Source organism: Ascidia mentula, chromosome 7, assembly GCF_947561715.1.
Source record: "Ascidia mentula chromosome 7, kaAscMent1.1, whole genome shotgun sequence".
In the NCBI taxonomy this organism is placed as follows: Eukaryota; Metazoa; Chordata; class Ascidiacea; order Phlebobranchia; family Ascidiidae; genus Ascidia; species Ascidia mentula.
Genome location: NC_138572.1, coordinates 7241137 through 7264997, shown reverse-complemented (window position 1 = coordinate 7264997; position 23861 = coordinate 7241137). Strand labels below are relative to the sequence as shown.

General features: G+C 37.4%; 2 protein-coding genes across 2 annotated transcripts; both read left to right on the top strand.

Moving 5' to 3' along the window:
* The first annotated feature begins 9395 nt into the window (after nucleotides 1-9395).
* Nucleotides 9396-17041, top strand: LOC145909432 (cubilin-like). Its single transcript, XM_082996826.1, has 19 exons — nucleotides 9396-9502; nucleotides 9603-9763; nucleotides 10051-10213; nucleotides 10384-10571; nucleotides 10794-10932; nucleotides 11163-11335; nucleotides 11407-11578; nucleotides 12560-12750; nucleotides 12982-13120; nucleotides 13229-13410; nucleotides 13907-14045; nucleotides 14140-14324; nucleotides 14547-14697; nucleotides 15072-15256; nucleotides 15339-15450; nucleotides 15548-15723; nucleotides 15990-16137; nucleotides 16487-16674; nucleotides 16880-17041. Exons 1-19 carry the CDS (start codon nucleotides 9445-9447, stop codon nucleotides 17039-17041), a joined length of 3012 nt encoding a protein of 1003 aa, XP_082852952.1. The 5' UTR covers nucleotides 9396-9444.
* A 215-nt stretch (nucleotides 17042-17256) lies between these two features.
* LOC145908617 (adhesion G-protein coupled receptor G6-like) lies at nucleotides 17257-23211 on the top strand. The gene is made up of 20 exons (XM_082995933.1): nucleotides 17257-17395; nucleotides 17595-17733; nucleotides 17801-17988; nucleotides 18273-18414; nucleotides 18633-18761; nucleotides 19028-19156; nucleotides 19223-19330; nucleotides 19391-19515; nucleotides 19660-19806; nucleotides 19870-19952; nucleotides 20146-20263; nucleotides 20351-20602; nucleotides 20765-20884; nucleotides 20939-21079; nucleotides 21140-21249; nucleotides 21321-21528; nucleotides 21590-21719; nucleotides 21891-22051; nucleotides 22231-22401; nucleotides 22646-23211. The coding sequence occupies exons 1-20, from the start codon at nucleotides 17357-17359 to the stop codon at nucleotides 22847-22849; spliced, it is 2844 nt and encodes a 947-aa protein (XP_082852059.1). The 5' UTR covers nucleotides 17257-17356; the 3' UTR covers nucleotides 22850-23211.
* Nucleotides 23212-23861: the final 650 nt, after the last annotated feature.

The following is a 23861-nucleotide window of genomic DNA, read 5'->3' as shown; positions in this document are numbered from 1 at the left end:
GGAGAGGCCGCCGAATTTGGATATGATCTATTTGATTATTTGTCTATTATTGGCAAAAAAACGTGTAGTTTTATCATGTAATCATGATCTTATATGTTTACACAAATTGGATGCCCAAATTTAGTATCACCCGTTATATTTAGAACAATTCCATTACACATATATATCAACTAAAATTAATATACATTAAACACAGTATAGATCTGTTTTTAACGTACAAATAAAAAAGCTCTTCCAAACATGTTTTCCACTTGTTCAATGGCTATTCAAAATGCATTACATAATAAACACATATCTCAGCTACAGCGGCGGTTAGTCATTCGATTACGATGTTAGAATATTAAATATCACGATGCGGTTGAGCAGATTTATAACAGTAAGTAATAACCCTGTTTAGATCGTGAAAATCAAGGAAATCGTATGACAAACAACCGCTCCGACAACGTGAATCAGTTGGGAATAATAGAAACAATTGTAATCATAGAACTGATGGGACACTTGCCCCCTGATGAAGGACAAGGTGTGTTTTCGGACCTCGATGGTCAACTCAGAAGCGGGGATGAGGGAGATTTACTAAATAATTTTTACCCATACGTTGTAGTCCGAACCCGAAGTGATTTAACGGCTACCGGGAAAGAAGTATTAACGGAGGCAGCCATTATAAAAAAGGAATAACTCGGAATGCTCTTACGAGTGACAAAGCTAACATGGATTCGTACCCACATCACAAACACCATTACAACAATTACATTTCTTAATTAAAAGAATCGGATATATAACACAATGCAATATATTTGTAGCTAAAATATAATATGAGTCTAATGGAACGACCCAGGACTACCGACATCTACGGTGCCTTGTGTTAAATGTGATTTTATGACTGGCTCTGGAAACGTCAAGAACAATACGGAATATTGTGCTTCCAGCACCCTATCATAGAACAGTTTCGTGTGTTATCAGTAAAAACTAATTACCTTTTTATAGCAATACAAAATATTTATAATATTCAAGATTTTGGAAGCAGCGATTTCGGAAAAGTGTTTTGTCCGACGTGCGTGCATTGACGTGATTCCGGCCTAAGCCGTGATGCTTTTTTGCGCAACACCGCGCCAAACTCAGTGTAGCAGACATGCCAAATCGGCTTTTAAATGATGCTGTTGGGAGATTCTGGGAATTACTACCCATTCTGCTGCAGTAGCACTGACGATTTCCTCTTTACGAGAAGTTATGCGTTTCTGTGATGTGGTATAGCAGAAATAGACTTCATTATATTTCAATACGACCGCAAAATATCACAGCGAACAAAAAAAAATTAGGTTATCGGTAGAATGGGCCAATATATTCACAGACAATCCAGTGCAGTTGTCAAAGAAAGGAGTTTTATTCCAGAGGGAAGTACAGATTGATGTAAATTAAAAACTAAGATATAAAAATATGGTTTGAAAAATATTCCAGTAAACTATTGGTGACGTATCTTACTTTCGCAGGAAATATGGCATTATGGTCTCTTGTTTTTGTCGCTATGAGCGTCGGAATATCCAAAACGTCGGGTAGTTTGTTTGTAATTCTATAAATGCATATACATTGAAAACAAAACAATTTGCGTCTTTTTTTGGTTGTTTTGGTCAATATCTAAGGAAGTTGAGGCAATTTGTGATGTTGTTACTATAAAAAAGCAATCAACCAGAATAACGCAGTAATATTTCATGCAATGGCATGATTGGCAGGATCGCCCCACTGCGCAGGTCCTTGCTTGGGGATTACAACTAACGTATCGTGATCATGAGGTTTGCAGGCTTGGCAGCCCAGGCATTGCAGCCTAGCTGGATCAGCCAATATTTCCTGACAAGCCGTAGCAGGATTTGAAAAATCAAGCTCCCGGTGAGGTTTAAACTGAACAACTAATCAGGCCCAACGCTCTACCAACTGAGCCACAGGAGCTCAGTGGCAAGGTACACTGATGTGCAAGCGCACAACTTACCAGGCAACCTTCACTTATACGTAGGGGATCTCTACTACCGTATCAGATAACACAGTAATATTTCATACAATGGCATGACTGACAGGATCGCCCCATTGCGCAGGTCCTTGCTTGGCGATTACATCCGGCTTGTCAGGAAAAAGTGGCTGATCCAGCTAGGCTGCAATGCCTGGGCTGCCAAGCCTGCTAACCTCATAATCAACCAGAATAACGACGAAATAACTCTTTTGTGAAATGTTGTTATGATAGTTTCTGTAACTTTGGTGTCGTTCGATTCTGTGGAGCATGACATTAGAGTAAAATAGCAATTATGCCTCCGATAGGGTCAAAAACCAAATACAAAATTTACAGTTTTGTTTTAGGTAAACTTGCCACTTGCACTAAATGACTGTAAACTAATTAAGATCGCTGGGACAAAACATTTGTATTCACATAAGTTACTGTTTGAGAGCTTTCTGCCGATTATTTTAAACAATCGATTCTTTTTTAGGATGCGGTTTTTACGATGCTACCTCGGAACTACAAGAAATCACAACATCCAGTTTTCCACAAAACACGAAATCATGTGATTGGACAATAAAAGCAATAAGTCCAAACAAGGGCGTTTACTTGCGCTTTGTTGAACACTCCCAAACTGGGAAATCCATTCAGGTAGTCCATTCAGGTATACACACAGGTTAATTGATTCATAAAAAATCAAGTAAGTTTGCAACCAAATCTTAATGACTAAATAGTGGATTGTTAAACATCAGAAATGTGTAAATTTTTAGTAGAAAAAGGCTCGGCGGTGTTTTTATACACGTATGAATACAAAGAATGCCTCGTTCTGAAGTTTATAACAGTTTAAACTGGAAAAACGTGTTTTTGAATATTAATTTACCTAGGTGTTAGATGGAATTTACATTGTTGCTGTTTTTCCTGAGTCATCTTCGGGCAAAGACGAAAAATTTGTCATTAACAATAGAACGGCAATCGTCAGACACTTGGGACCATCGTTCGAGTCCCATGGTATCCATGGTATATCCTTTCATCTTCAATACATGCAAGGTAATTTTTCATTAATTAACAGTGGAAATTTTGTATTACCCAAGTGATTGCCACATCATAGCTAGTTAGTTCAACTAATGTAATTGCTGACTTTTCCTCCACGTTTGCAGTCGATCGTTGTGGTGGAACGTTTCTTCATTCTGGAGGTTTCTCTGCTCCAAACTATCCTTCCTTTGCACCACCCAATACCAAATGTAGTTGGAACTTGGTTGCAGATGAGAAACAACAACAATCGCATTTTTTCGAGTTGTTCTTGAATAATGTCCAATTTTCAAAAGTATCGGACTTGATTGAGGTAAGCCGTGTTTTTTCGTGTTGACCTAATTTATTCCTGTGGTTACCTCGGAGGTAAAAAAATCCTGCGAATGTGTATTCCGGAGACTAATGGTAATTTACCTCAAATAAACAGAATGACTTTCAATCGAAATTTTCATACGATACTGCTGCTAAAAAACAACTCTAAACTACGTAATTACTTTCCTACGTCTTTCAAAGGTTTATAATCCTAGTAAACGGATGAGAGCAGTGACCGACAATTCGAGTTATCATCACATATCTTTCCTACGAGTTTACATGGAAACTGGTTCCGAACCGACAACAGCCCTGAAGTTTACAGCAAGTTTCAACTACAAATGTAAAAGACTAAAGTTAAATTTAGTTTGGGTTGTAGTACGGATAAGGTAACAGAAAAGAAGACTACCAAAATCACTCCATGATACGATTATAAAACTCATAAACAAATAGAAAAACTCATAAAATAGCAACATGTCCTTTTTGTAGCTTGCATCAGGAATGTGACAGCAACAGACAATGAACAGATTTTACAAACGCCCGGCTACCCATCATATGACGTCGGTAGCTTGCTATGTACGTGGACAATACGACCACTGTCCAGCAGCAAAAGCATTAAAGTACAAGTTTTAAACATTACTACGGAACGGTATAGCGGCGGCGGCACCATTGAAGTGAGATGATGTTTGTTCTCAGCAAATCGAATATCATAAGTTTTTATATACGCCTGTTTTCAATTGCTTCTTTTAGATCCTACTTACAAACAGTTCCCATCCTAATATTCTTCACCCCATATTCTCTACATCTGGAAGTTTGAAATATGAACTCATTTACGATCCCTTTAATCTGATTGTCCATTCTCCATCGGTTCAAATAACAGCCACCGGTATCATGCGCGGCTTTCGTTTAGTTTATTCGCAAGGTAAGGCTCATAAAACGAAAACGCAGTAGACGTACAGAATGAGTAGAATTTATTACCAGCAAACAGCCATTTCTCACACCTGTAAAAAAATAATTTGAAGCGAGATTCAGGCCGAGATTATAAATAGTCTTTTCTAAACAATATATGACATGTATTATTCTTAACTGTTTATATTGTTTCTTAATTAATTGAAATCGCCAGTTTTGAAAAGTAGCATATCGTGGTACAGATTGTGCTAACACCAAAGATTGTGCAACGTTAATTCCAATATGCGCGACAGTAACTGTTTAAGGCAGTCAAAATTGGCAACGTAATGAAACCGCTAACATTACGCATTTCCTGTCTTTTTGGACGCCGACTGAGAAATGTGCATTAAGTAGCAGGAAGTAATAAAACCGAACGTTAGCGCAATCAAGTTTTATTTATGCGCAATGCAACACGCCTGACTTTATGCTGATTCAAATATTACGACCTGAATTAATTCAAGCTTCTTGGTATCAAAATATGCTATGGAAATGGGTTTTGTTTATGCCTTCAAAAATATACGAAATGGCATAGAGGAACAGCATCCAATCTTTTTTAAGCAGCCCCACAAGCACGTATAGTTTGAGAAAGACTGGCGTCGAAGTTAACTTTTTTTCACATCTAAACTATAAAAATCATGGAAACCATATCGTAAATAAATGTTTACAGTGACAAAGTGTGGCTTTGATACCAGCGACTTGGACGGAACAGTGAGTACGAACAACTTCCCACAATCAATTCCACCAAACACGCAATGCGCATGGAATTTATATGGTACGAAACCAACTGAAAAAGATGAGGATATTTTCGAAATGATTTTTGACACCGTGCAACACAGCACTGACCCGGATGCCGTTCTACAGGTACAATTGTATATATGTTACGTGTTATATTTGCATGAAAAACAACACTTTTTTTGTGACTTGCATATGACAGCAACCACTCAAAAATTAGAACCGTAGAGAAACAGTTGCGTAATATATTTTGCCAAACACCTTTTATTGTTACCAAGGTCTACGACATGCATGGCTTTCTGACAGATTTGTACCAGGATCAGTACAGAAATTTTGCTACAGAAGATGTTCTACGTGTGTATTACAATTCTGGTACAACTGCAGGGAAACCGTTCAAGGCTACGTACCGATTCAATGGTGAGATATTATGTAATACATCAAATATTGGTCAAATACCCCATGGAAAAAAAGTATTTACTGCATTGAAATGTGACAAACCAACATATATCTTAAAACTTAACATACTTATGGATTTTTTTTGCAGTATGTCGATACGTTCTTACGGCATCTCCTAATTCTCGAACCATCACAACTCCAGGTTTTCCGTTTTTTCAACCCAAAAATTATGTATCGTGCAATTTTGTAATCAACCCTTCCGCGCCGTCAAAAAGCATTCAAATAAAGATTTCAAGAATTTCCTTTTTCTCAGAGTGCTGCAGTTCAACTAGGGTAAGGTAAACCTTAACCCACTAAAAACGATAGATATTAAGACAAAAGAAAGCAAGCTGCCATCTATCACTGTTGTGGACTTTTTGCATTAAATACCATCCATACAATAATTCAAATCATAAAGAAAACATTTTCAAGTTTTGATTTGTTGTTGTGAGATGGAAACGTTGGACGACTGCTTCACGTTTGCAGGTCTTTGAAGGTCTATCACAAATTGTAAGTTATGTTGATGGTACGGAAACAATTGATTTGGTTGCTCGCAAATTTCCGGTTAAAGTTGACTTCTGGTATGAAGCAGAAGGTCCTGGCCGTTCCATTGTATACAGAGAAGGTATAGCATCTCTGTAACATACTAAACACGAAAACACATAATCTCTTTAACATACACGTTAAATGCAAAAAAATACTTGCGAGCTTTTGTAAGCGGGCAATCATTACTGTTGAACTAATTCCGATATGTTTTTTAGTACCGAACTGTGGATTTTCGACGAATTCCACCAAGGGAATTATTTCCTCACCTAACTACCCGCAAAAAGCGGAACCAAACTTGATATGCGAATGGACATTTTACCCTCCACAAGGAATAAGTGGGTTGCGAACTCTTGTCATAAGAAACCCTTCACAGATCGATCAGGACAACGACATTTTCGTGGTAATGCCGCAAATCTAAGAATTGTAGGAAAACTGCTGGACTGATATCTGATAAAGATCAGCTTTCTGATTTTGTAAATAAGTATACATTTCTTGAAAGATTGAACCACAAAAATATTGATCAGAAACAAAGGGCTTTACTTTTCGATTGACTTAACACTATACTCAATAACGCAAGGTATTCATTCTTTATGTGGAAAATTAATAAAATAAGCCTTCTGTTAGGTGCATGTTAATCGCCGTAGTTATAACCTCCTGAGCAACACAACCAACGACAAGTTATTTACTGCAAATGGAGTTCTTCGTGTTCGCTTTGAAACTGCAAACCGCTCTCTTTCTAGCAGTAGACTTTGGGGAGAGTTTGATATGAAAAGTTTGTAGCAATTATTCTTAAATTTCAAGTAACTTTTGATGAATTAAAGCTTTTGCTTAAAGGCATTTGTCCTACCTTATTATGCCGCTAGTGCGTGTGATATAATATATATAACAAATATTTCTTAGTCTTATATTTTACACTTACAATATTACGTTCGGGTTACGTTTAGTTTCATGCAAAATATAACAAAACTGCCCGAGACCTTGTGATAATGCACTGTAACTATAACTTGCGAAAAAACGTTTCTATATTTCAACGGATGAATCTATTCGTTTTGTGGCAGTTTGTGGCGGAACATTTCGCGCAAAAGCCACGGAACAATCCATGATCTCTTTTGAAATGCCAGAAGCGACGTTGGTTAATTCAAATTTTGATTGCGAATGGACGATCACTGCTGAACCATCAAACAGCATTTTCATTTATATTGAACGAATGCAGGCTCATAATGGATTATTCAACCACATTTCGGTACATATCTGCTATGTTGTTTAATGTTTTGTCTCTAATATTTGGCGGTCGCACTGAAGATAAATAATGTACTTATAGTGAAAAAAAATCTAAATGCTTTCACTTATTTTTTTGTTGTTGATCAAAACCGAAACTAATGGCAAATTTGAACAGTTTTAAGTTCCATTAGTGAGAATCCTGCTGTACGACTTGACCACAGGTTTTGCCTCTTCGAAATAGATAATTTTAATCTAAGTTAAAAAAGTTATTATCTACATATTTTAGATTAATTGGGTGTTTGATCGTAGCGAGTCTTTCAACGAAGCCTTTGTTATCCACTCGCAAACTGCCCGTGTATCTTTCACAGGGGCTTTACTGACTTTTCCTTATCTGCAAGGTAGGCTTTGCATTTTATTCTTGCGCTCAGAGCATATATGTTTTACGGCACCTAGTCTTAACAACGTAAAAACGTTTTTGTGATATAATCTTAACAAAAATGCTACAGGCGATTTCCAAGTTTAATGCTGAATGTTACTTTCCAGTGCCAACATGTGGACGATATATTTATGGAAATCAAGGACAATTTTCGTCGAGAGAAATACCAGCTTCGAATCAACCTAGTACTGTTTGCGGATGGAACTTTGTGGGAAGCGGTCGGCTTATTCTGATAGTGAACGTTTTTAACACATCGACTGCGACGGCGGCATTGAAGGTCTGCTTTTCACTGCACGTTACGCACATTAGTGTGCAAGTAGTTTTTATGTGTTCAAAGACTGTCATGGGTTTTTACTATTATCGTGTCGTGTTTCGGAAAACAAAACAAGATTTAATCTATACAAGAGTCTCAAATTTGAGTCATATTGGTGCCATTTTTGGAAAGCAAAAGCGGAAGAAGGGTAAAGAATAACTGATATAATTGTTTTAATCGACAGGTATATACAGACCGAATGGGAGCGTGGGCGACCATATCACCAGCACAAAGGGCAGTGTTTCACGATTCTAAACCGATTCAAGTATTCGTTGCACTGGACAATAGAATCAAGAAGAGGATTTTCTTTGATGTTTCATACCAATTAGGATTTGAGCGCAAACCAAGGCCAACACGCAATACTGTTTAGAGTTTCTACCATGAAATTTTTGACTGATATTTAAGTTCAATAAACAACTGTCGTTGATGTAAAGCAGAGGCCACAGAAATTGGAACTGATCTATTTGATTGTTTGTCCATTTTTGCCAATCAAATTGTGTAGTTTTATTATGTAATCATATAGGTTGAGACAAATGTATGTTATTTTTTTATTACACATATATAGACATACTGTATGTAATATATTAAACCAGGCTTTACTCCGACAAGTTTGTTTAAAACAATGGTTTTGTCCAGCATTAGGTTAAGGACAAAATTTATTTCGATTAAAACACGGTTTAGACATGTTTGAAACGTGCAAATAAAAAGTCGCTGCAGCACACGTTTTCAACTTGTTTATCGTTATTTAAATAGCATTGGATGATAAACAACATGATATCCCAGTAACAGTAACGGTTAGTCAGTCGAGTGATTACGATGTTAGAATGTTGCATACTTGATCAGGTTTATAACAGTAGGTAATACCCTATAGACCCTGTGTAGATCGTGGAAGGATAAAAGGAAATCGTAAATAACCACCTCGAGAACGGAACTCAGTTGGGAAACATAACAGAACAGTTGTAAACGAACATTGTATTGCCTTGATAAAAGTCATAGTAAACGACTTACAGCTTCAATAAAGATATACGGGAGTGGCGGGAGACGCATCTAATAAACGGTTAAACCTTTCAAATTCAGGGATGTTATTTGTCATAAACTAGAACTTCCGTTAGGACGCCGACGTGCGTTTGGTTGCTTTTGTCCGAAACCGGGCGTGATACTAGTAAGTGTCAAGCAAGGAAACTTATTCGCAACATCGCGTTTAGCTTCAGCGACAGTGAAGCGAAATTCTCTCGAATCGTGACCTGATCGTGCTTCCGTTAGAGTTATGATGGTGAAAGGAACGCTATGATAAATTCAATGTCGCATCTTTTGAGGTAGCAAAGATAGTTAAAGTCCAGCGCATACGTTAGAGGAAATAGTTTTAGATCAATCGATTGCAAGCAACAAATCAGTGAAGGATTATGTTTGTCTAAACATGCAAATTAAGCCAATCATTTTTCAGGAAAATAACCGCGTGCTTATTTGTGTGCTTTGGATATTTTCAGGAAAAAAATGCTAATTTTGCCAATGGTTTTCATCGCTCTGGCCGTCGTGTTATGTAAAACATCGGGTAAGTAAGGTTCCTTTCGCCACAGTTGCATTTAAATTCGTTATTATGCACGTGGATAATTTCATTATATATGTGAAACAGTCTGTTACTGTTCCTTAAGCATGTGGCGGTTTTTACAACGCCACAACCAGACTGCAGGAAATCCAAAACTATGCAAATGACTCGACATCTTGTGATTGGATAATAAGGGCAACTAATCCAGGAAAAAGTGTTTATTTGCACTTTGTGAACCACTCCCAAACCTGGGGATCGTCAATCCAGGTAGGATACAGCGTAACATGCTTGTAAAAATGCATTTAAGCGAATTAATGCGCTGTTAAATATCATTTAATTTAAACTTTGCAAGAATCATTTGTGTTTTTGCAAAAAAAATGTCTCAATAAGATAGCTTATTACAAAAGTGATAACGACCTATATTAAATCTTTCTTTTTAGACTCATTTATAAATACTCTTATCTCACTAACCCATAGCATATTGTTCTTTCATATAGCAATATTACGAAACAACTGTTGCTGTAAATCACACCAACAAAAATCGTCTTTTGCAGGTGTATGATGGGATTTACACCATTGTCAGTTTTCCTGCGCAAACTTCCGGAAATGACGTCAAAATTGTCGTGAACAATGGAACGGCAATGGTTAAGCATGTTGGGCCCCGGCGGCCATCTTGGAGGTCTAAAGGAATATCCTTTCGTCTTCAATACATGGAAGGTAATTTTCTATCGATTATATGTGTATTGGTGCTGTTTATTTCGCTATACTAGTTTATTATTCCATCACGTTCATAAAGCATGTCAAAACTGTTATGCAAGTAGAACAGCCGATGGCAAGAAATACTTTGACACTAATTATCATTTAAATTTGTTATGACTTTTATGCAGTCAATCCGTGTGGTTCCACACTCCTTCTCTCTGGTAGTTTCTCAACCCCGAACTTTCCATCCTTTGCCCCTCCCAACACCAAATGCGGTTGGAACTTGGTAGTAGATAAGCCACAACTACAGCAATCCTACTTGCTACACTTATTATTGCACAATGTTGAGTTTTCAGAGAAGTCGGACTTGGTTGAGGCAAGCTAAATATTTTTTATGTTTACATGCATGTATAATTATATACACGTTCTCACAAAAGATGTTCAAAGAATTTTTAAACTGGATGATGTTTGGTAAAAATGTTCCTAAACTGTTGGTTTCTCTGATAAATCAGTTACGATGCAAGTTTTAAAATACCTTTTTTACATATTTTACACGTTTCACAAAATTTGGTATATACGTTACATTGCATATTCCCAGATTTATAATCCCAGTGAACGGATGAGAACAGTGACCGGCAACTCCAGTTTATATCACAAATATTTCCTGCGAGTGTACATGGAAACCGGTCCCAAAAAAACAACAGCCATGAAGTTTTCTGCAAACTTCAACTATACAAGTAAAATAAAAACGAATATTGTCCGTTCATATGATGATCAAAACTGGCTTCGTTATGGTAGCAGAATGTCGCTGAACAAGTAACACCTGAAGGCTTGAATGTACCTCCGTCACTCCCTCAAAAATAAAAGAATTATAACTTTTCATATGTCAGCCAATATTAATTTTGTGACAAAGTTGCAAACCAAACTAACTCTTAACTAACGTACTGAACTACTTTCCATGTTTCAGCTTGCAACAGGGATCTGACAGCAACAGACAGTGAACATATTTTACAAACACCCGGCTACCCATCACATGACGTCGGTAGCTTGCTATGTACGTGGACAATACGACCACTGTCCAGCAACAAAAGCATTAAAGTGCAAGTTTTAGAAACAAATTCCACCCGCGGCATATTTGACGTAAGATCTGGTTTGTACTTTCCGAATGAACATTGCATGTTAATACATGTGATTGATTGTATTGCATCCAGATCTTACTGATAAATAGTTCCCACCCTAACATCAATCATCGGATATTCACTACATTAGGAGGACGAAGAAATAAAAACGTCTACGATCCCTTTAACCTAATCGTCCATTCCCCGTCGCTTCAAGTGAGAGCCACAGGAATCATGGGCGGCTTTCGTTTAACTTACTCGCAAGGTCAGATAGCGCAAATAAAAAACGTAAATGTCGTGAAGTACTTGCTTTTGTTATCACAAAACAAACAGTGTACTTAAGATGCTGGGGGATTTGTTTTTGCTTTGAAGGCTTGTATTTCAGGACTTGGTTTGCAAAATGTATGGTTGTTAACAAAACCGACCACGCCCTAAATACAGTCTCATAAATCGCATTTGATCACAGTAATGATATTCTGGTTCTGGAAACTGGTTGAAGCGAGCAATAACAGTGTACTCGAAAGAATTAAAGTTTGTCTTTGTTACGAATATCTTTATTTTTATCAAAATATAGCTCTCATTTTGACATTTTGTACACATATGATGCAGTAGTACGTTACTCGTACAGATGTTAGGAACTAATTACTAAACCTTCGCTGCATTCGAAGCCTGTTTATATTTTTATGAAATTTACAGTGTGAAGTTGATACATTTGTGTGGATCATTTTAACTTACATATGGTGACGGCCTAAAGCACATCACACTGCCTTAAATTTTGCTGGAAACTTCCTTAGTGAATCCAACGTAAAAATATAACGGCAACGTTGTGAAACTATCAACATGACGCATCTCCTGCCTTTCGGGTCGCAAGCATAAGAAACGTGCATCGAACAAAGGGAAGTTAAAGATCCGAGCTTTTGCGCAAGTCATGTTATTTGTGCGCAACACAACTCGTTTGGCCTTCCACAACATCCTGGTTCACCAATTACGACTTTTAATAAATCAACTTGTTGCTTTTTAAGAAATATTGTGGAAACTACCGTTTTAATGTAGATTCTGAGTACTAGTAAAATTGCTCACATGAACATGAAGTTTATTATTGTATTTTAATCTGTTGTTTTTATAAAATGAGCTGATATTTAGATCGCTTATTCACCTTTTATTCTTAGAATTTTAGGCGAAACAATACATAGCGCGTCGTAAAATATACTTTGTAATGTCATAGAGTCTTGTTGACTGCTTTCAGTGACAAAATGTGGTTTCGACACCAACGTATTGAACGGAAAATTAAACTCTACCAATTTTCCACAAAACGTCCCACCAAATACGCAGTGCGCCTGGAATATCTACAGCACCACAGCTGCAGTGAAGGAAAAGGTTTTTCAAATGATTTTTGGGACCGTGCAGCACAGCAGCGATCCAAGTGCCGTTTTGCAGGTACGCAACGCTATAGTGTATTTGCTTTATACTTGAAATTAGTTTAGTTTTAATTGAAACAAAACAATAAGCAAACCGAACAGATTTTTAATGATTCAACTATACTTTTCTAAGTTTTGGGACGTACCAGTCGTAAAATCTTGCCGAAATGTCGTTTTGAAAAAAAACTCTTGCACCGGAATGGCGCTCAAAAGCGATGAAACAAACAGGCAATTTTTCATTGTTACCAAGGTGTACGACATGCATGGCTTTCTGGCAGATTTGTACAAGGACACGTATAGGGATTTTGCTACAGAAAATGTTCTCCGGGTTTACTACAATTCCGGTACAACAACAGGAAAACCATTTAAGGCAACCTACCGATACAATGGTAAAGTGGTCTAAATCTAAACGTAGTTTTGCAGTGTATTTGCATATAATGTGCTAAATTTACTTTCAAGTGACACAATTTACTGTAAAGTAAAGTCTTCTTTTGTAGTTTGCCATAAAACACTAACGGCAACACCGATTTCTCAAACCATAACAACACCAGGATTTCCATTTTTTCGACCAACAAGATTTGCTTGCAACTTGACCATCAATCCCTCTGGCCCAATCAAAAGCGTCCAGTTAAAGATTTCGGGAAATCCTAATAATACACGTTGTTGCAGCAGGACTACGGTAAATTCACACCTAAGTATTAGAGGCCAACAGCAATGCACATATTGAAATTAAGTTTAAGGCAGGAAAGTTGTTGCTGTAGGAACTAAAATTTCTTCAACCAAAATACCTCCCAGCCCGGTTATGGCCACTTTAAAGTAAATGAAAACCAGACCTGACCACGTTTTCCAGCCACTGTGCCTATTATTTGGCTACTGTTGGCAGTAAGTTCACATGGCCGCGAAATTGTGGCCGAAAAAGTGGCTTGGCCGCATTTTCAACAAAAGCCGTGTTTCACTGGCCATGTAAACCAACAACGGCCATTTTTGTTGGCCTGCCAAGTTTCCCACAAGCCAAGGCCATGTAACCGGGCTAAGCGTAACAAGACATTCTCTATACTCCCTACAGAACTATTTATACATGTACGGAATCTCACACCGCAAACAAATGCCAACTCATAATGACTGGCGTTTAACATCAACTATATCTGATGTTCATATGAAATGTTTTATTGCAGGTCTTCGAAGGACCATCTCAAATTGGATTTTACTATGGCATTTCTCAAACAATTCAGTTAGTTGCTCACAAATTTCCAGTAAAAGTTGACCACGCTTCTGAAAAAGGAAGTCGCGGGTATTCCATTGTATACAGGGAAGGTATGAGTTTTATTTGTTATATACTGCTGATAATAGGCATTTCCTTTAGAACTAGCAATTTGTAACTTGCATATAATTTCCGATGGTTTTTCAGTACCGACTTGTGGATTTTCGACGAATGAAACAAGTGGATCGATTTCATCACCTAAATACCCGCAAAAAGCGGGACCAAACTTAGTGTGCGGTTGGACTTTTTACCACCCACAGGGGATGAATCAGTTGCGAACTCTTGTTATCAGCAACGTATTAGAGATAGATCTGTACCACGACATTTTTGAGGTAATGCCGCAAATCCAAACATTGTGTAAAATTAAAGCAAAAGATTAATTAGTTGCGGAACATCCCGTGTTTAAAAATGGTACTACCGTTCTATTAAAGTTATAATTTGTTGTATATTTTTTGTAATTTTTTTTATAGTTATAATAAATGCACTAGACTAGAAATGTGCACGCTTTCCAATGTATGTGCGCAAAAAATTGCAACAAATTTATTCCCTCATAGGTGTATACCGGGGATCTTATCCACCGCCTGCTCAACAACACACCCAATTATGATCAGTTATTTACATCGAGAACAACTCTTCGTGTTTATTTTGAAACAGCAAACCGCTCTCTTTCAAACACCAGGCTTTTTGGTGATTATAACATGAAAGGTATGTGGCACAAAAGGCAAAAAATTGGTGATTGCTTTGAGAAGTTATAATAGCTGTTTATGCAGATATGTTGCAATATATTTTCCATTCCATGTTTGTGGTCTTCATAATTCGTCTTAAGCATACATGGTGACATTTTTCAAATAAAATGTAAAAAGGTTTAGCTATTTTATTGAACTGATGATGACAGAAGTTTTTGCCGATATGTCTTACAGAAGACATAGAAATGCTGTCTGCATTATCGGCCAGCCTTTAAATTTCTTGACTTATTCGTGCATTACGCCAGCTAGTGAAAATGAATTGATACTAGGAAGAAAGCATAGCTTGCAATGCAAAAAATTGGTGGGTATTTTTTAATGAAATGCATTTCACAGATTGTGCAGGAACATTTCGTGCAAATGTTTCAGAACAATTTTTGAGTCCATTTGGAATTCCCGGAGTATTGCATGTACCCCCGATCAGAATTTGCAAATGGAGAATTACTGCGGAACCTTCTAACACCATTTATATCAAGCTTCTTCGAATGCCAAATCCTAATAATGTGTATACTTCATTTTCGGTACAATTAACTTGGATTAAACATTATTATAATTGCTTGTGACATAATTAGAAATGCTTGAAACAACATACATTTATTTCAGATTTATAGGCTTGCTCACCTTAGGGAGGTAACCGACAAAATCTTTGTCGTTCGTTCTCAAACCACTACAGTATCATTCTCAGGCCCTACCATGACGTTCGCATACTCGCAAGGTCGGTACACTTTGACCATTTTATCAGTTTTAATACGTTTTTTCTTACTTTGTTGGCTCACAAAGCTGACTCTTTAAGATATTATGTTAATTTCCAGTGCAAACATGCGGACGGGAAATTTACAGCTTTGACGGAGAATTTTCTTCTAAAGAAATACCTTCTTCGAACCAGTCTCGTATTGTTTGCAGTTGGGACTTAACCAAATACTCGCGCAGTCCATACGCTCTGACGCTAAACGTTGCCAACACATCTTTCCCACCGACAGCAATAAAGGTCTTCTGTTTCGGACAGTGTACAGCTATTACTAGAACATGTAGCTGTGTAAATATTAGCATACAAAGGGGGAGTTTTGTACAAAAACACATTCATATTTAACAATTAAATTATTTTTCATAGCAGAACAAACGTAAAGTGAACTAATAACCATAAGGGGTCACAAAGACAGAATTAAAGGCTTGAGAGTACTACCACGTGTGATGTACGTGATTAATCGCACAGAAATCACCTTCTGATAGTTTAACGAAAATGTTGATCTGCAGGTGTATACAAGTGGCATCGGCAAGTGGGTGGACGTAATTGCAGGCCAAAGAGCAATATTTTATGATTACCAACCGATCCAAGTATACCTTGAACTCAACAATAGAATCACAAATGGAATTGATTTTTATGCATCCTACACGACAGGATGTGAGTCTAAAGCACGGTCATGTTGTTTTCTGTGTAGATTGATAACCCGTTGTTTGTGCTGACGGTTTAGCATACTTTTTTAATGATATGTTTTTAAAGGTGTGTTTGTCAGATTAAAAAAAAATATTTTAAAGTTTGCAGTATATTTTTTTATACCTTTTTACTATTAGAAAGAAAAGCTGACCGGGATTCGTGACAGGATATCCTGGGTTCGAATCCCAGTGTGATCACAAAAAAATAATTTAAATTTTTTGGTGATTACATATGTAGTATATATGCATATATATGCCTTTCGCACACTACAACGTATTTATGGCAACATATACACATTCCTTACACATTTTTATAGCATGCAATAGACATCTGAACTTCACTGAGGCGAAACGGTACTTCAGTGACATTTCGAACAGTTTGCTCTACTACCAATCAACTCATGCCTGCGAGTACACAATTGTATCGCCTGGTAATCAAAACAGCAGCGTGTACATAAAAGTGTATGATTTGTACCTTGACCAGAACACAACTAATGCAATTGAGGTAAGGAAAAACAAATATCTTTTAACTAAGATTACTATTATTTTAGACATTACGCTTGAGGTTAATAGGTATTGGTTTTTAATTTTTGCGTTGTTTGTGTATACGAACCTATGCAAATCGCAAGAAAACTTGTGCCAGAAATTACAAAAAAAACATATTTGAAAGCTGTAGCGACATATTCTGTCATAATGAAAAAAAAATGCAGATGGCCGAAGGGGGCGGAGTACGGATAAAGGTGCCACTTGGAAAAGAGCGAGATGTTAACATCGTCTCAAATTCTCCGTCTGTTACGATCATACCCACCTTACAACGCAAAAATGCCTTCTTGACTTTCCTCATTGACATAGAAGAAGGCAAGCTTTTGTAAAACTTTTAAACTTTTTTAACTATCAAATAATTACAAACGACATTTGGTGCATAAGCCAACGTTATATTTGGGAGTGGTTTTCTCCTAAAATCCACAGAAACGATATCAATTTAACAAGGGATCCCAGGTATTTACGAATTCATACTAGGGGATTATAACACAGCCAGTGTATTTATTTCAGTTCCGACCTGCGGCACCACCGAAAGAATGACAACAGGGAGCATTATAAGTTCGCCGGGATTTCCGAGTTTTGCACCTCGTGGTCTTAGGTGCGGTTGGACACTCACCGGAAGTGGCAGCTTTCTTGCCCTTAAAATGCTGAGTTTAACTTTGTCTCCAATGGATAAGCTTGAGGTTAGATTTGACTAGGTAGCTAAAATTTGAAATGGTAGCTAAAATAATTTAGAATATGTTGTATTTTCAACTCGAAAATCTTGGTCAAAATCTTTCTTCTGAATGTAGAACAACACAAAACACAACCGCTAATAAACATTGTAATCAAATGCTCATCAAATAATGTGATACTACAAATCCATGTCCACAATGTATGCAGATATATACGTTGGCAAACCAATTCTACAACACAAGCCAGTTTCTTTCCTCAACGTGGCCGTTCACCAACACGATGCGAATATACTTTGAAACGAACACCCAACAAAGTAGATTTTCTGTCAACATCAGTAGACAATTCGGTAATGTTGACATGATTTCGTGAGCATGCGATAAACTACAAACTCGTATAATCGTATGGTTTCGCAGTTGATCAGAGGAATTGTGGGGAAAAACTAATTGCCTTGCCCGAATGGCAAGAGATATCTTCAAGAGGATACCCGTATGTGCACCTTCATAATCTGGACTGTTCCTGGCGCATTAACAAAACAACGCCCAAAAAGATGGTGCATATCAAAGTGGACCTTGAGATTATCGATTCGCACTCTTGGCTCCAGGTACCCAAGGTTTCATAGAAACACGATTGCTTTCTGGGAATTTGCAGTAATTAAATTATACCGAAAGGCCACGTCCCACTGAACACGAAACCAATCGTATCCAAAAAATGTTCACAATGTTATGTGATTAAACTGTTCACAATGTTATGAGTATTTGATTAACTTGGCCAGAAATTAAAAGTTATAATTTAGCAAAACAATTTGATATTACATCAGAAAAGTAAAAACAAGCGCTATTTTTTTTCTCAGAAAAAACAACATTACTATTTTTATCATCCTATCAGATCAGCCAATCAGATGGTTTGCAGCTTTCGCGTTTGCAGGGAAATCAAAAAGGGGTTGAAATATTTTCAGAAACAGATGTCACAATTTCGTTTGTTACACAGCGTAAAGCTCGCGGTGGATTTTTGCTTCGCTACAGAGAAGGTTAGTATATTACTGTAGCCAAATCCAATATGCAGTATCTCCCTTCATGGAAGGGTTGTGTAAATAGTTGCAGATTGGCTTATTGACAAGTGAGCGCTTTCGCCACACAATTTATCCAAACGCAAAGTAATTTTGTTGAAAGCCTTGTGAAAGTGTTACCTCATTTCGTAAAAACAGATGGGATAAGAAAAAAAATAATTTACGTTTGTTTAAACCAGGTAATCCAAATGTCTGCATTAATTCTACGTGCCACAAAACTTTGGCAAGTTGCACACCACTGCCAGACAACAGCGCGTACACCTGCTCATGCTTATTGGGGTACGAAGGAGATGGAACAACATGTAATCGTATGTATATTGTCCTTGCAAACAAGTATTTCACGCGAACAACTGAGAAGATTCTTGATTAGTTTTGTAGTTTTGACAGAAATCCTGTGTCAGCGTATTTTACGAAATTAATACGACTGCTGTACAAGCAAGAGCATAATAAACATCTGCAATTTAGTCCAGTGGCTCATTGCATCTTAGAAGCTTAACCAAAAGATTTCGCCCAAAACATGTCAAAAGCAGTTTTATCAGTTAAAAGAAAATAATTAATTTTTTGTATCAACCAGGTATTTCAAATGTTTGTACAAATTCCACTTGCCACAAGACCTTGGCATCTTGTACTCCTCGACAAAACAACAGTGCTTACTCCTGCGCATGCGCAGTGGGGTACAAAGGAGACGGAACAATATGCAATCGTACGTATATTACTCCTCGTACACAAGTATTGTCGAAAACGTTCATTAAAAAGGAATTTGTTACAGCTTTCTGCAATGAAACCGTATTGTATGACGACGTAACCAATACATGGTACAACTTTGGACGTGGGAACATCAGAGAATCGGTTCTCTCCAAGCAAAAGTGCCGTAACGGTTGGAAAGTTTATTATAAACGTACATACGTCGTTTTGACTTATAAACCGGACTTTGTAGGTAGATCAATCGCTTCTACAGTCTGCTTAAGAAGTCAGTTGAATCAAGATATTGCTTCATTTGCAAAACTTCAAAGTTTACCTTGCGCAACAAATTTATCCACAGTTGTCGCCCATATTTTCAAGGTTTGTTGGATTAATTGAACAAGTGACCGTTATTGAGTTGCACAGCTAAGGAAATATTTAACTGTTTAGTTATATTTTCCCAAGCTGTCGGATTATTTTGCTTTGTGACAACACATTTATATCAAAAATATGCTGTTTACACAGAAACCAACTACTTCAAAAGCAATCACATCTTCCTTAACAATCCTAAGGCTCGTCACGTCATCCACAAACACGAACTTGAGCGCAGAGGAAACGGCAGTAGTTACAAATACACTTCTTCAGCTGAGTATAGTTGCTTCAAAAGTAAAGGTACGTGGTGTCAATTATGTAAATTAACAAATGCTTTACATGAAGTAAAATGTTTTCACGTAGATTACCAGACAGAATCTGCTTGATACAGTGTTAATAACCAATCAAGTATCGGCGTCTCTGGCCAACAGACGGGAAACAACAAAGTACGTTGCAACTATATTTGTCGACTAATGGTTAAAAAAAAAAAAAATATTTATAACGCCAAAATAGGTTCACGTCTTTTCTTTTTGCAAAAGTTTTATCAGAATAACAATTCTTTATTTCATGTTAAATTGTCAAAATACAGAGCTCAGTATTACTATCATGTGTGTAAAGCAACAATTACTTTGGTTAAAGGAAACTAAAGGAACAAAAAAAGACTCTAATCAAGGTTTTGCAAGATTTCACAAATCAAGTTCAGCTTCCCGGAAATAGCACATCACTGAACTTGAAGACAAGAGACATCACAATACAGGTAAAACTTCAGCAAACTATCATAGGAATAAAAGCATTGACGTATCTGAGGTTTAATATAACGTTTCCATACACACTATCGCGGTAGATCAAGGAGCAGAAGTCCACTGGTGGTCATTACTCTGATGTTTCTTTCTCTCCCGTTCAAGCATCAGGGGTCCCATACGAGCCTCCTATCAGTTTTACTATACCAGCCGAGTTGTTGGAAATTGCAGCAACATCCAGCGGTGAATCGCAAGGTCGAATAAAGAGGAATTTGGACGAGAAACCTGTGCGAGTATCGTTCGTCCTTCACAAAAGCAGCACACTTTTTCCAACCGTGGAGGACGAAATAAGCGAAGTATGGGTTTGCCTTCCATTGAGATTTAAACTTAAGCAGGATAGCCACCAAACTGTTGTGACGTGCCTGATAAGTACTGTCACATAAGCCATAACATGCCAGCATACGGAAAAGAAATCACAATATAGCTATATGTAATCTGTAAACCATAATATTTTACAGGTAATAACAGCACACATAAAGGGTTTCACTGTTTCAAAGAGCAAGGAGTTCGTGAACATTACGTTCAACAACCGAACCAAACGACAGGGTGGAATTCGGCATGAATCAAATCCCTTGAAGGTTTGAAGTTGGTGTAAGAATTACCTGAAAAATAAATTTAATCCTTCTTCTTAGGAAACAGTGACCAGAACACAATGTGTGAGCTTGGACAAAAAGCGTTTTCGCTGGGTTCCCAACGCCTGCGTGTTGGTAAGCGGCCAAGATGGGGACCCAAGGTTCCACTGCCATAAACTTGGTCACTTCGCGATGATTGTTGTAAGTGCAATGTAATCATAACCGAACATGAAACCTTTTTTGAAGATATATTTTTTAAAGAAATCAGTTGTTCTTCCGTCAGCGCACGCTCTTCACATCGCTACATACATAGGATGCGGTCTGTCTATGGCTGGCCTTGTTCTGACCTTCGTCATCTATATCAGCGTAACGTGAGTAAAGTTAATGAATTTCAGGCCCAATACATCATCCGCACCATTTAATATTAACTACGTGTTTGTAGAACACTGAGAGCAAGGAAACCAACTCTATTTCTTCTAAACATCTGTGTGTGTCTGCTTGTGGTGAACGCCATCTTCTTGACCAGCGCTGGAAACGTTGAGAATAGGATAGAATGTTACATTTCCACGGCATTCCTACAATATTTCCTACTTGCCGCATGGTTTTGGATGAGTGCCAACGCCTACGACCTTTACAATGCTCTGGTGAAGGTAGATAATCTACAATTTTCCGAATAAACCATCCGACTTTACGTTGTGTGCGTGTTTGCAGGTGATGAGCACTTCATCTGACAAAGTACGCATCACGTCTATTGTGGTATCGTATCTGGTACCTCTGATCATAGTGCTGGTGAACGCCTGCGTCACGATACTTTACTACGATATTCCAAGATACAGACCAGGTAATAATATTCAAACGTGATGTTCATTACATTTTTCATCGGTAATACAAAAGTCTATATTGTATTTTTTCATTCATATTACATTGGTGCTACCTTTCAGGTTTTCAATGCAAAAAATATATGCGAAACTTTTGTGAGTGCAATATTTTGTTAACAGAATACTTTTTGCAGATGACAATTTGTTCGTATCATCGTATCAAGCAAGACACATGTGTTGGGTGCATCTCAGCTCTCTGCATTATGGCTTTCTTTTGCCCATCGGACTACTGCTTTTGTTCAATATTGTTCTGTTTGCAATTGTGTTCAGCAGTCTCACATGCAGAAAACACAAGGTTAGCTACACAGAAGCATTTCAAGAACCCCATGTATATTTTGATAGTTGCGTTATGATTAAATATACAAATTTGTTTGTATGGGAAAATTTCCACCACCTGCCTGCAGTGGCTTTACATATATCATGTAATTTCAAATTGATGATCATTTCTTTTGTTAACAACCGCAAATTCAACAGATTCGATCGTCAGCTCAAAAGCGAACGAGCTCTCAGGATTTCCTGCTTGCAATAACGCTGATCTTGATGATGGGTCTGACTTGGATATTTGGGTTTCTAATGTTGGTTGCTGATGACGTAACATACCAGTCGATTATGGCATGGCTCTTTACAGTTGTAAATTCTCTACAGGTAACATGAAATGCCAGTTTACTTTCCGAAACAATCAAGTCGGATTATCTACAAATAATTCCTATCCCCAATTCCCTTTAGATAATCCCTTAATTTCCGATCCGTTATTTCCTAAATAGATTCATCAGCCAACTACGTACGCATAAACTTATAATCCCAAAAACCCTCTTAACCACGTTTATCTCTAATGCAATGGTAATTGTGGATTTTATTTTACATTTTGACGTTTATTATCCATTGTCAGGGATTTTTCATCTTTCTTTCGAACTGCATTCGCAATCCGAATGTGCGAAGTTTGTGGCTACATCCTATCTTGTCGAAGCTTGGATGCGGAAGACGCGAAACGACTTCCTCAACTGCCACCAGCTCAAAGAGCGGTTCGGCTGAAACTGGCCAAACTCGCACTAGAGGAAATAAGCGCTCAGAGGAAGGCCAATCAATCATGTAGAATAAACGCTTCACGTTTGAACTCAACTAGCCATGAAACTTAATCAGTGACGTGTTCTTCATACAATGATGATATTCTGATCTGTTCCAATATATAATGTGTTATAAGAGGATTGGTTTGCGGCCGATTATACTTCTTAGAACGTAAAGGTTGCAGTCGATCCATGTAACATTGTGCATTTAACTGGACAACATTCTGCGAACGTATATAACAGTATGATAACAGTATCACTGTAATATTTGAATGCGTATTTATACTTTCTGTATCTTTTTCTTACGAATTTCCGATAAAACGTATTACAGCATGAACAAAAAATAATTAAATGTATAGTATTCGCAAGAGTGGCTTATACGATATCTGATTGTGCCATAGTATATTTTTGCATGTACTCTTATGCAGCCTTCCTGATAGTAATAAAAAAATGCACATGCGAAATTGGTTGATGCGGGGTTGATTTAATGCCGAAGGTATTTCACATCAACCTTTTTATGCATTGCAAAAAAAACAGAAGAAGGGTTATAACTTTTGTTTCTACGGTTGATTTGTTGTATCGAAGTTTCGGCACAATATGCAAACATAGACTGCAAATGTTACTGTGCTTACGTTGGATTGTATACTAGGGATTTGTAATGTTGACAATTAAAAACCCGATTAAGTTGCAAACACACAACCTCGTTTCTCGCACACGTAGCAAATTTGTTAAGACCAAACAAAATCTATCAAAGAACCACTGTGTTAAACGACAACAAACGCTGTTTGCGTTATTGGCAAACGTGACCTTAGTGGTTGCAAACATCCGTTACATTGTTGCCCGGTCGAAACCTACTATGTAACAGTCATTTAAGAAACCTGCCAGCGTGAATTTTTTTCTTAGTCATAACCGGATGTTTTATATATAACCTACAGCACGCAACCGCCGTTCACGTAGCTTAAAGCAAAAGCAGTATTGTATAGGATGCACATCGTCTTACGGCATTGCTTGTAACTATGTAAACTGCGTAATACTAAGTTG

Bases quoted from the DNA above. Each gene is read 5' to 3' on its own strand.
- LOC145909432 (XM_082996826.1), top strand. From the start codon at position 9,445: ATGCTAATTTTGCCAATGGTTTTCATCGCTCTGGCCGTCGTGTTATGT. The intron at 9,764-10,050 runs GTAGGATACAGC...CGTCTTTTGCAG, and splicing joins CCTGGGGATCGTCAATCCAG to GTGTATGATGGGATTTACAC. The intron at 14,698-15,071 runs GTATGTGGCACA...TGCATTTCACAG, and splicing joins TGGTGATTATAACATGAAAG to ATTGTGCAGGAACATTTCGT.
- LOC145908617 (XM_082995933.1), top strand. From the start codon at position 17,357: ATGCTGAGTTTAACTTTGTCTCCAATGGATAAGCTTGAG. The intron at 19,807-19,869 runs GTACGTGGTGTC...GTTTTCACGTAG, and splicing joins TAGTTGCTTCAAAAGTAAAG to ATTACCAGACAGAATCTGCT. The intron at 20,603-20,764 runs GTATGGGTTTGC...AATATTTTACAG, and splicing joins TGGAGGACGAAATAAGCGAA to GTAATAACAGCACACATAAA.